The 13,149-nt window shown below is 42.6% G+C and overlaps 1 protein-coding gene and 1 long non-coding RNA gene across 2 annotated transcripts in view; one reads left to right on the forward strand and one right to left on the reverse strand.

Annotated features, from left to right (window-relative positions):
• Nucleotides 1–952: 952 nt before the first annotated feature.
• Nucleotides 953–7,053, forward strand: LOC135418792 (uncharacterized). Its single transcript, XR_010432665.1, has 3 exons — nucleotides 953–2,696; nucleotides 5,855–5,959; nucleotides 6,220–7,053. It is a non-coding gene; the product is annotated as an uncharacterized LOC135418792 (long non-coding RNA).
• A 14-nt stretch (nucleotides 7,054–7,067) lies between these two features.
• Nucleotides 7,068–13,149, reverse strand: part of ADTRP (androgen dependent TFPI regulating protein) — a 29,512-nt gene continuing 23,430 nt past the window's right edge. The window contains exon 6 of the mRNA XM_064664353.1: nucleotides 7,068–8,175. Within this exon, the coding sequence (XP_064520423.1) occupies nucleotides 8,132–8,175 (44 nt within the window). The 3' untranslated portion in view covers nucleotides 7,068–8,131. The remainder of the gene's footprint in view (nucleotides 8,176–13,149) is intronic.

A 13,149-nucleotide genomic window follows, 5' to 3' on the forward strand; every position in this document is an offset into this window, starting at 1 on the left:
CACCACCACTAAAAGGAAAGGCATTTTTTCTGACCAGATCAACCTAATTTCTGTCATGACTGTTTTGCTTGTTGGTTTTTTTCCAGCTGACCACAACAGTGCACTCATGGAATGATGTCCTGCATTGTTTCCTCTGAGTTGTTTCCTTTCCGTCGGCTCTGGAAGAAGCTTGCAACATGTGGAGGTCAGAGGGTCAGACCTGGACCCACGTGCTTGTTTCTCTAGACGTATAGATGCTGTTTCCCCAGAGGAGGAAGTCGCTGCAGCTGTACATTCAGTGGAACATACTTTTATGATGAATATACAGACACGTCACTAGGGACATATACTGGAGGATACATCGGAATGGCACAGACTTTGCCTACAGGCTGCGCTTTACGTTGGTAATGATTTTCTTCCTTATAAGGGATGGTCATATTTAAAGAGAGCATATCTGAGTCTCTCCCACAATCTGGTCTTGCAGGACACTTCAGGTTCGGGTTTTTTTTTTTTCTCTTTTCTCCCTCCAGTATTTCTCTAACATTCTTCTGTGACCTTCTAACACTGCAGATCATTTATCAAATAGCCAGTAATGGCTAAACAGAGGCTCATTGTAGCAAGGACTTGCAACACTTTGTTAGCAATAAATATGATGTGATTAGTAAATACATTGTGATTCGGTTGCATTTTGTGGAAATATCAGCTTCAGGATTTGCCAGAAATTCCTTTTTAGTAATTTTTTTTTTAATAAGCTTTCATCTGAAATATTTGAAGTGACTTTTCTTTGCTTGCTTAGTTTTTTCTACACTCTGATTCAGGACTTAGGTTAAAGTTCAGCTCTGAATTTGTGTCAGAGTCTAGAACCGAGGCTTACAATGACTAAGTAGAACAATGATTAGACGTAGAAATGTGATGGAAAACTGGAAAGGCAATTTTCACACTGCGCACAGCATGTATGCGAATTTGTCCTGTCTTTCAGGGCTTTCTTTATCAATAAATGTATTGCTGATGGAAGATGAATGATCTTTTTATCAGGAAATGTGCAACACAGACAACAACAGGTTGAAGTTCCACTGGTTGACCAAAGTGCCTCTGCTGTGGCCTGGACTATTGATAGCAGAAAAGCTAAGGTGATCCTTCACTGGTATTTTATGAACTACACATCGGAAATAAATTCAGTAATTAAGGTGGCAGTTTGAAATAACTCAATTTTTTTCCCCTTTATGCTTTTCTGCAGTTTTGAATTCAATACAGACTGCCCATAAGCTACAGGCTATATGTATACCTAGTGAGTCTATGATCCTTATGATTTTTAGATATTTCTTCTTCAGATGAGGGTTTTCTCACAGTGGGAAGCATAGTCATTTTATATTCCTTCCCAAATCCTCATTCAAACTGACTCTTTCTAAAACCAGAGCTGCATAAAAGCATCATTTAAGGTGCAATTGCACAACCACTGTGCTCACAAATAATATGCAAGTTTCAGTGACAGGAGTACTCAAATATTTGTTTTCTTTTCACTTATACAACAACATGAAGACAGCTGCTTGACTAAATGCTTCACTATCTCTTAATATAAATTCTTCCTCATAATGTTTTTCTCTCTTCTATCCCCTACCACTTACTTATTTCTACTCCACCCACTTTCAATGTTCCTACAAGCTTTTCAAATTGTTCTGCTGTTTTTGGGTTTATTTGTGCCGTACACCATCCATAAAGGCATCTCTGGAACTTATAAGTAGTTTTGCAAAGACAACAGTGGGAGACAGTTACACATCATATTATTTTTGGCTAGATCCTACAGGAACAATGGCTATTGTTTGGCAAGCTAGCAACAAGGAGGCTGCATTAATGATGTAAGGATTTAGAGCCTGGGGGTTGTTCCTTGAATGGTTGTGAGCCATTTTAAGGTATGTGTGATTCAACAACACTTAGCAACATGTTTTTAAAAAAGAAAAAAGGGAAAAATGGAAGGTAAAAAAAGGAAAAAAAAGAAAAAGGGCAAAACAACCATGAACCTGAAACTATGGATAAAAATAATGTCCCGTATGAACGTTTGGTTTTTTTCCTCTTGCACATAATTGTTACATGTGTTGATCAAAATTGCCAACTTTCTATTTATTTTCCCTCTCCCTGTGATTTCGACTTAATAAGATGGTGTCGGCTGTTTGCGGGATGCCACAGTGGGACAGCATCGGGGGTGTGGGACAGGGGTTGCTTTTGGGCTGGGGCTGCGTTGGACTCACAGACGTGCAAGTGAAATAAGGTCAGTGCCAAAAGACTTCCCCAGTGCTTGAGGAGCAAACGCTAGTGCATCTGTGGGAATTCATGAGTCGGATCTGGTAACGAAATATTAAATTAACACTGTTTATAATCTTGAAGCGAGCCCCGGTCGCTGCGTCCCGGAGCGTCACCGGTAACGTTGAAATCGCCCACAGCCGCACACAGCGCTGCAACGACCTGCTGTGGGAGAGAGGTGGCAGGCTGCCGGGATGGGAGTCGGCCCTTCCCGGAGCTTGGGGGTGGCGGGGCTCCCCCGGGAGTTCCGCCGGCAGCTCCCGCTCCCGCCCGTGCCCCGCCATGCTCCGCGCACCCAGCAGGCGGCGCTGTGGGGCCGCCGCGCTCCCGCCGCCCGCGGTTCCTGTCGCCGGGGAATGGCAGCGAAGGGAGCAGGAACGGCGTCTGAGCCCCGCGTGGAGCGGAGGTGCGGAGTTCTGGTTCGGTTCTCGGGGGGAGGGGGAAGCTCAGCGGCAGCGGTATTCCCACTTCAGTGTTGAAAACAGGGGCACTGGTGGGGCCGCACCTCGAGTCCGGTGTTCAGTTTTGGGTCCCTCAGTGCAACAAAGACATTGAGGTGCTGGAGCCTGTCCAGAGAAGGACAAAGGAGCTGGTGAAGGGTCTAGGGAACAAGTCTGATAGGGAGGAGCTGAAGGACCTGGGGTTGTTTAGCCTGGAGAAAAGGATGCTCAGGGGAGGCCTTATTGCTCTCTACAACTACCTGAAAGGAGATTGTAGCCAGGTGGGAGTCAATCTCTTCTTCAAGGTAAGAAGTGACAGGACAAGAGGAAACAGCCTCGAGTTCACAGAGTATCACACAATCACAGAATATTTTGGAAGGGACCCACAAGGATCATTAAGTCCATCTCTTAGCCCCCCACACGACCATTCCCAGGAGTCACACCATGTGCTTGAGAGTGTTGTTCAAACACTTCTTGAACTCTCTCAGTCTTCGTACTGTGACCACTTCCCTGGGGAGCCTGTTCCAGTGCCTAGCCACCCTCTGGGTGAAGGATCTTTTTCTAATATCCGGCCTAGACCTCCCCTGATACAACTTCATGCTATTCCCTCAGGTCCTGTCACTAGTCACCACAGAGAAGAGATGGTGCCAGAGGAGGTTTAGATTGGATATTAGGAAGCATCTCTTCACTGAAAGGGTTAAAGAATTGTCAGGCACTGGAACAGGCTACCCATGGAAGTGGTGCAATCACTGTCCCTGGAAGCATTCAAAAGACATGTAGATCTAGCACTTGGAGACGTGGTTTGGTGGTGGACTTGGCAGTGCTGGGTTAATGTTTGAATTCAATCGTCTTAGAGGTCTTTTCCAATCTGAATGAGCTTATGATTCAAAGTGTGGTTCTTCCCTTTTTGAGGCACACTTCCACAATTGTTCTTCTCTCTGTCCATGTCTAGAAAAGCCTGATGAAAAGAAATGCTTAATCATGGAGCTCTTCTTATATACGTGTCCTTATTTCCCACTTGGGCACTGATGCCCGGGCACAGTGAGCCCCGCTGTGGACGTGCCATGGGAGAATGTGGCTGTCACATAACCACAGCCTGTGTGAGTTCTGACTCAGCACTGAGACTGCTCCCATGTTATGGGGAGTTCCTTCTGCTGGCCAAGGCAGGGAAGGGTGCTTCATGGGCCTGAACAAGAACAGCCCCTTGTAAACCTCTGGGTGAGAGTTCCACCAGCAAGGCAAAATGTTGTCTTGCCTGCTCAACGCTCCCTGTCACCTTCAAGCCTGAGGCCAGCCACCTCTGCAGCACAGTTTGTCAACTGGGGGCCTGCACTCCCCACAGATGGGCCTTTGCCCGCGTGCACATATTGTGTGCCTGCATTCTGTGCCAGATCCAGGGGATGCTGCTACCAGAGCAGTAGAAGGAAAACCTGGAGTTTCCAAACACAGGCAGAAGTGATGGTGTATTGTAACACATGATCTTTTAGCAAACTAAGTGATGGATCTGTCTTTCACCTGCCAGCTGGTGATGGCATCGTCACTGGGTGGTTCCATATCACAAACTTGAATTAGCGTCTCAAAACGAAAAGCAAGTTGGTGTTGGTATACACTGGTTTCCATCTCCTCTCCTTAAGGAACGTAGTCCATACCAACAGTGAAATCATATTGTTCTACATACTTGGAGGAGGTAATTCTGTTTGTCTTGGGTGTAGAATAAAGCATTATTCTCTTTTCTATGTGCTGTTCTCCAGGTAGTGAGGGAAATTACCCTCTCAAGCCTAAAGGAACTTGAAGGTTTGCTTAAATGATTTGAGAGCAGTTGATAGAAGGTGACAGTTGAAACACTAAGTATTAAATTTTATAACTCAGAACTATTATTGGGCCATATCCTAGAGGTTTAACTCAAGCTCTTGCTTTTAAAAGTGACACCAGTGTTTGGAAGTTAGACTGAAGTGTATTGACATCAAACACCTTAGGTATTTGGTTTGCTTTTCAGAAACAATAAACTCCTTGCAGGGTAGGGCCTCTGGAGACTTAAAAAAAGGCAAAAAATCTGTTTTGGAGCTTTGGACCACTTGTTACAGGCTCTGGCCTATTGGAATTGTATTTGGTTTTTACCTGATTTTTTTTTCCAAATGGTTAATTCGAGGACAAACAGGTCTTTGCTGTAAGAAAGAGCTTTAGTTCAAGAGCACATCGTGACATTGGTGTCATATGAATCCACCCAGCCAATAACCTCTTCCTCTGAGGTAAAAGGTTATTACAGATAATCAGTAAGATTAAATACTAACAAAAAATATTATGAACCCGTACATGAATGCAATTATATTTTCCAATATTTACTGAATAACTTGCCTGGGAAGCGGGTCTTAGTTTGGCTCTCATGGTTGATTCTAAGCCTTCTCTTACCCAGACCCCCGAGACTCTGGTTAATTTTGTGGCACAAAATATTTAATTATGTGCTCTGCCAAGTGAATACAAGCTCTCAAATTGAATTTCAGTGTCCCTGGGCAACTATTTTAAACACTTTGGTAGAATATAAATGTGTATTTTCTGCATGCCAGATCCTGGCTACATATCCATCAAAGTAAATCCTCAGTAGTTCCACTGAAGGCTTGGAACAATCCTAAATTATGTTATTGAGGTCAGATTGTGACCCTGAAGCTCTGGCTGGCACCCAAACCAAGAAATTTGTGTGGGAAACGGGATGGAATAAAGTAGCACTTGCCTATGCTTTTTGTGGGAGTAAACTGTTACAAAGGTGTGAGTTAAGATGAAAGCTCCTAATGGTGGTGGATATTGCTGTCCAGCTGTTTCTGTTGGAAACATCTGTGTGTGTGTGTATGGGATGAGTCCCTATTTTCTGATGGTGCTCTGTCTCAACTAACAACCAGTTTTGCTTTTACCTCCCCTTACTATTCCCATCCCCCTCACTCACTCCGAAGTAAAACCACTTAATCTTATAAAACAAAAGTCCAGGGGTAGGTTCTAGTTTAGGTGGGTTTTTTCCTCTGGTGAATTTAATCCTTCATTTTCTCTCTGCCAGATGCAAGTGGCAGGTCTAAATAGTATTAATTGTGGTTGTCATACTGCAGAGTGCCCCGTTGAAAAAAATAATCGCTGTTTTTTCACCCAAGGGTTTAAGCAGCGGTCCCTCCATCTGAATGGGAGGACATCGTTTCCCTCCCCATTGAGACTGCACCGTGGAGCAGCATGAAAGGATTGCTGTACAGCTGCGCTGGGTGAGTGGGCGGGCATCTCATTCAGTAATAACATCTAATTTATACAGCCATGAAAATCTACGGCTATAAATAAACAGTTCTGACTGACTTTTGCATACTTACTCAAAATAAAATGATAGAGGGTAATGGACTGGAAAGAGAAATCTGGTGTAAATGTCGTAAAGGGCAGATCCTCACTCAGAACACTTCGGTAAAGCCTTTTAGAAATCACAGGGAAAATGTTGATTTGTGAGCAATGAGACATGCTTTCCTCCTTTCAGGGCTTCAAGGGCATCAGGGAAAGGAGCAAAACAAGCCCAAGATCCCAGCAGTTGTGTTCTGAGGACAGGCATTCCTGACTGCTTTCCCAAAGTGCATGCAAAGTGCATGACTGGAATCCACTTTCTCTCCATACAGGATGTAGCAGAGAACAGTGCCTCTTCTGAGCCCTTTTCGAAGAAAGAAACGACATCTCCCGTGATTCTCCTCAAAGCCCTAGTTTCAAATCCTCCTTAAATGCCCTGTATTCCAGCAGCACAGTCACCACATCAGATCCCAGAGGTACTCTGGTGTGAGCAAGAGCTTAGGGTGAAATCTGCCATTCAACCCCTCTGGTTGGAAGTGGAAAGACCTATCCCTCTGTTCTGGGGACCAGACTTTGTTTCGAGTTTCTGACATTTAAACTGTTTGTACTGGACTATAAGTACAAAATAAAAGAATTAAAAAAAAAAAAAAAAAAGAGAAAGAGATAAAAATGCACAACAAACCTGCACTTTCTCTTCTTCCCTAATTCCCTTAATGTTTTTTCTTCTGTCTCTCTTTCCTCTCACCAGCATCTTCCAGCTGAATTCTTTCCGTTTCTCCTTTAGCTCCAACAGAAAAGGAGGGAGGGGTGTGTTTGTGTGTGGGGACCTGTAACAGTTTACATTCCCCTTGCAAACTTAGCTAGAGCTAGTTATCTAGATAAGCTGGGAAATACTGAATGCATGCACGTCTTTCATTGAGTTAACTTAGTTTACAGTCTAGGCCTAGTATGTTAACTTCCTAGATTAGAATTTTTATCAGGTGCTTAGCATATGAGAAGAACAATCTTATGTATACACATTATCTTTTATTGCTCACAGGCAGCTTACAATGTGTTTCATTTTTACTAAGCTCCAGCAGCGTTCGAAAGGTGAAAATAACACCCCGGTGACCTGCATGCACAGTAGCTCTAAGCGAGGGTTTTGGCAATGAGCATGGAGTTAGACATTTAAGTACTGCAACTAGTTTCAAATCCTCTTTAAATGCAAGAATAATAACAAAGATTTTTCTTTTTCACATTGACCATTATGGAACACTTATGTACTTTCAGGCTTGCCTGTTTATTGGAGTTTGCAAAGCAGATCTCCAGTGTTTTAGATGTTAACAAGATGTTGAGGCTAATAACAGAAATCAACTATATTGAGGAAGATTAGTAAACATGTGAATGGAGTGTAATTATATGGCAGGCAGCTTTATGTTAAACAGTGCTTTAAATTAACATGCTTTCTGTCAAAGCAATCATACAGTCAGTATAATTAGGTTACTTTTGCTGTGAGATTAACTGAAACCAAGAAAAATGAAGAAAGTGTTGCCCTCAGATTTCCTGTTAAAATGAAGGGGAGATATTAAGCATGTTAATATTACAGAAAGTTTCTTGTTAGAAGAACTTGGCTTCATGGTGAACTTTCTGAGCAGACATTTCTAATTACAGTCCTTGTTAGCCCAATTTGTTATCTAGCTAGCTTGGAAGTCACAGCACTGTTAAAATTATCTCTCCTCTTAATTTTTTCCAGACTTGATGAAGGGCAATCCAAACAAGAGTTGGCTTGCTTTCACGGGTCTTTCACAGAGTGGTGCCAAGCTCATGAGGGAGTGCATTTACCAGTGACGAGTTTTAACCATGGACACATCCTCACGTACATTGTGCAAGAGATGAGAAATCTGTGTAAACAGATGAACACAATTTTCTTATTCATAGCAGTTTCAGAGTTATCATGTAAGAGGCAAACATTTCATTTTTTCCACCAGTTTTCCATATGTCTGATGTCATAATGGCTTCACCGGAAGCTGCAATGCATTGGAGAAAGGATTTATCACAGCTGCATTTATTTTCCTCTACTTCATGGCTTCAGCATTCATGGAGAGATCGTTTGGCTTCAAGAGAAGGATTCACTTGCTTCTCCATTTGTGGTCCAGTATTACTATTGAATCTCCTGTTTGGACACAGAGAATAAGATATTATTGGGGGGGCAGGATATAGAGGGTGGGGGAAGGCCCATTAGGAGGAGGAGGATGTGAACCTGGCCCAGCCTCCCAACATCCCTGGGGAACTCTACCCGTCTGGGAGTGGGAGTAAACTACGAGTGCATGTCTTGGAACAGCTGCTAATGCTAAAATGCTGCAGAAGTCAAATGAGCCTGGGATGTCCCCAGCAAGTAACCTATTACTCAACTACTGAGGAATGATTTGAAATGTACCATGGGCCTCATCCATTGAGAATAATTGTGCTTTGCCAGTGGGAGAAAGTATCTACCACCAAACAAACCTAGCTTGGGGTGAGAGTATGTGAAAAACTTTAAAAATAAAGCTTGTCTGGAAAAGCAGCAGATAGATTAATACCTTCACTTGGATATCTGGAGAATCCTCACATGGCTGGTCAGGACAACACAGGACCTACTGAAATCCCACAGCTTTCTGAAGCACCACTTAGGGACCAGTTGTGCTACTGTGGGGCACCACATGTGGCAATAATCAAATATATTTGGGTACATTATCTAACACACTGTCTCAGCCTCTCTTCTTCCCTGATGATGATCATTCACTCACATGAGACTCTCTTTTATATGTTCCTTCCATGTCCATAGATTTCTGAGGCTCTGAAACACTAATTGCTGTATTTTGTTTCTCTCCAGCCTGCATAGCGTTTGGCGATTGACCTGATATGGAACAGAATCTTGGCATTTATTCCTTCCGAGATGATCTTGTATTTTGTACAGACCAAACAGATATTTTGAAGACCACAAAGAAAAAAATAGCCTCTTAGGCCAGGGCCAGCATGTTAACCAGCACCTGTTAATGTCTGGCCTCCACTGATGAAATCATAAGCCCTGGGTTGCCACAGCTTCTGATCTGGTCTGCCTCCAGTGGATCATCAGATAAGGTTATCACCAAGAGCAGGACATGTAAGAGGTAGTGCAGATTTCCTTTAAACAGCCAGTTGTCTCTACCTGAGGGGTAAGCTGCAGCTTGGGGGAATGACAAAGATGAAAGATATAAATATGTCATCACAGGTTTGTGGCACAACTACGACGAATGGATGAGACCAAAGTAAATACTCATATTTGCAAACTCTGGGATTTAAGTCCTCTTAAATTTGAGTTCCATTCATCACCAGCAGTATGGTGAAATTACAGATATAAACATTTTTTGTTCACTGAAAGGAAGAGATAGACTTGGACTCATTCTTTTTTTTTTAAAGGCATGATACAACAAATTAAGATATCTTCTGGAAAGGGGTCTGAGTTTAAGAATCTCTTCTGGATACTGCAATAACTAAGGGTGTAACTAGTGCCTGGAGTGATAACTACCTGCAGAACATCAGCATTTTAGCATGCATACAAAAACTGTTCATAAGCCTGTACCAGTACATTGGTAACACAACTTCATACCCCACACAGTAGCCCTTTGCATCCCTTTATTTGCCATTTGAGTTTCTGCAGTCTCAAGGTCTGTTCAGAAGAATGAGAGCATCAAGAATTCAATCTTTTTATAGTATTGCCTTGCATTACAGAGATTTGTGTGGTGCCACATAGGCTGGATTTCCCAATAGCTGGGTGTCAAGAGAACTTGGTTTCAAAAGCACATAAATACAAAAATAAAACTCAGAGAAAATAATCATGTTACATGTTTCTGGAAAGTGCATTTAATGCAAAAGTGCTCCAGAAAAGAAGAGGAAAAACAGGTTAATGAGAAGATTGCTACCTAACTTTAGTTCAGCCTTAAATAAATACATAAATATGATGTAGCACTGTCTTTCCAAGATATTCAATAGCTCATAGAAGATCTGGAGGAGCACATGCATCTGTGCACTGAGCATGAGAAAGTTACTCCACCATAAGTTTTCTCTCTTTCCTGAGAGCAATGGCTTATTCTTGTTGTGCTGCCTTATCCCTTGCTTTATAATATCTTCAATTTTGGCTTTGCCCTTGCTGATGTTCCTCAGCCAGCTGCTGGCCAAAGCTTTCCCTTTTGGAATACAGCAAACATACAGCTGGGCCTGTGGGAACTGCTGCCTGCTCTGACAGTCAGCCTCCCTTCCTCCCTTTCTGCCTTGTTTCTCTCCCAAAGGACAGTTCCACCACCTGGGGATGAGCATTCCTCTGCAGTTGGTAGAGGCTTTGTGGTTGTAAAACCTTGCAAGGGGTTTGCCTGGTATCCCTCAGGAGGCGTTTCAATCCCTAGTGGAGCAGGTAGTTGTTGCTAGCTATAGCTTCTCTCCACCTACATTTCAAAGTATTGAAATGAAGCAGCTGATGAATGTTGTTTTGGGGTTTTTTCCCAGATATATTGGAAGACAAATGAATCTGCTCCATCCTCAAATGCTGGTTCTAGAGAAGAAATCTCAGTTGAAATGCTGCTCGGTCTGATGTGGAGAAATTTGATCCAAATTTCTCCCAAGGATCTGGTTGTCTCAACAAGAGCAAAACCCGAAGGAACACTGCTTTGCTTTATTTTTGAGGATTCTAGTTTGACTGGTCAAAGGAACATGAGATCAGTTGCCTATGTGATGTTTTCCACCCATCAGGAATGGGAGAAGCTATCACGTGGTTGATCTTTGGTACTCAGACCCTGCAGCCAAATTGTTGACTGAGGTAAATTTATGGCAGTAAAAGAATCAGCTCATTGTTTCAAATTATCCTCTTTGGAGTTTCTGTATTGCTCAACATTGTCTTGTACTCTAGAAACTCTGGGATTTAAAACAAAAAGAAGTCATTACTGGTACTATTTTCTGTGCCTCTCAGGCTGTGCAGCTGGGTTGCCTTAGTTACCACCAGTCCAACTGTGCAAGGGGAGGGAGAGGCACATGAGAGAGAATACATTTTTAAAACATCCAATACTGTATGAAGCAGTTTGTCTATAAATAATAAAATTAATTTAGGGTATGTCATCTTCTGGTTGTTCTGAAAAGGAAAAACAAGGTTATATTATTCTACAACCTGGATTTTCTAGCTCTCAGAAGTGATACTGTATCCTTTTGGTCAAGCACAGGACAATTACTTGCTTGAAGCAGAAAGCTGCCATCTGTAGTCTTTGGAATAAGTTGGAACTAACTAAGTGTGAAAAAGAGTAAATATTTATGTAGCTGGTTTTAGGAAAAGTAATAGTGGCTCAGAGTTATAAAGGAATGGGGAAGAGTCCATAAGAAGCATGCTATGCTGTGGGACAAGCTTCATTTGCAGCCTACAGTCTGCCACACAATCTATGTCCAGAAGGAAATCAGGCTTGCCACTCTGGTGGAGCTATTTGTTAATTATTTCTTGCACCTTCGAGTAAACACATCTGGGCACAAACTCAGCAACCGTTCTTCCTTTGACTGGGAAAGAAAGAAAAAGCAGCAACAGCCCTGGAGTTTTTTTCCTTTGGGGAGGATCCTGGTGCCGGCAGCCAGGGCAGGGCGCTCTGCCTCGTCAGATCCCACCGGTATGAGGTCTAATTGCTCAGTGGCTACAGGTGTTATTGAAGAAGGTGTTTTCAGATGTGCCTATAGGAACCTAGTGGATAATTACATTGCTCTGTAACCCAAACTGGGCCTTTGGGGGACTGAGCAGGAAGCAAAAGAGAGATCAAAAGTGCCCTTCCATGTACATTTTCTTTTCAGGGAAGCAGGAGGTAGGCAGAGTAGAGAGCACAGAAAGATGAAGAGATCTGTCCTCTACCACCACAGAGAGTTTTACTTTGTATGTGGGGGTTGGGTTTTGTTTTGTTTTGTTTTCTGCAGGGTCATTTTAACTGCATCATCTGCCTTATTGCGATGGGAAGGTGAGACAGGAAAGGGTAGGATGAAAAAAGGTACATGGAGCCATTTTTTCTGGGGGAACAAAGGTATGCTGGAATTGTGTCTTCATTCAGTTTGCAGCTCTTTTTATTCTGGTAGTGCTGAGCCAAAGATTTGTCTCAATCAGGAACATATTAAGAATTTGGCACACTGTAATTTGGAATAGCTTCCCTGTGGCTGTGCTTCAATGCTTATTGGGACCTTGTTATCGACACCAGCTTAAGGAAGTCCTACCCTTCTCTTGAGTGGACACAGCTGGGAAATGAATTGGGAAAAAGACTTTGTACCAACATGGGGAACTGTAGCTCAAGGGAAATATCTTGCACATGGGTGAAAACACCATGTAATTGTTAAGGCCAGGATTTTATGGCTCCTTTGAAAAATATCAAGTATACGTGGAGAGGCAGACCCACCACACACAAGAGGCCTCCAGGGATCACAAGAGCACACCATGTATCAGTGGAGAATATCATATATGCTGTGTTTATATACATACTCTGAGGTTGCATTCATGCTACCACAACTGGAGGTGCTTTTCAGCCTTTTTGTGTGCACAGAAAAGTTGAGTGCTTGCCCCAGTTTATTTAGTCAGCTGTTCAAAATGTGTTTTTGCAGTTAATTTGATCTCTGCTTAGTATGACCTTTTGTCCAATCAATTAACACATTGGAAATCAAATTATTTTAATTCTGATTATCTCCAATGTATGCATCAGGCATACTCTAGGCCTGAAATTACTATACTCTGACATGAAAAAAAATCTGATACCTCAATGTATCAGATATCTCATATAAAGACTCACACCATCTTGTAGTGATGATGTAGTCTTTGATTGGTAATAGTTACTATTTATGTGATAAATCTGAAACCGGAACTAGTGCGGAAAGGCTGCAAATCAGTTTTCATTTACCAGCAGTCCTCATCTCATATCGTGTTTATGCAGAATAGAATGCAGCCAGAATTTCCAAACGTTGACACGCAGACCAAGCATCTTATTTGCAAAGGTATCAAGCGGTGAAGTTGGTTATTCAGCACATTTGAAAGTCAATCTGCTGCTTTTAGGTAGCTGAGTATGGATGGTGAGAGACTAGCTACAGACACTCTACTTTGGCTTGACAGGCATGTGAGACTTTG

Source organism: Pseudopipra pipra, chromosome 1 (genome assembly GCF_036250125.1).
Source record: "Pseudopipra pipra isolate bDixPip1 chromosome 1, bDixPip1.hap1, whole genome shotgun sequence".
NCBI lineage: Eukaryota > Metazoa > Chordata > Aves > Passeriformes > Pipridae > Pseudopipra > Pseudopipra pipra.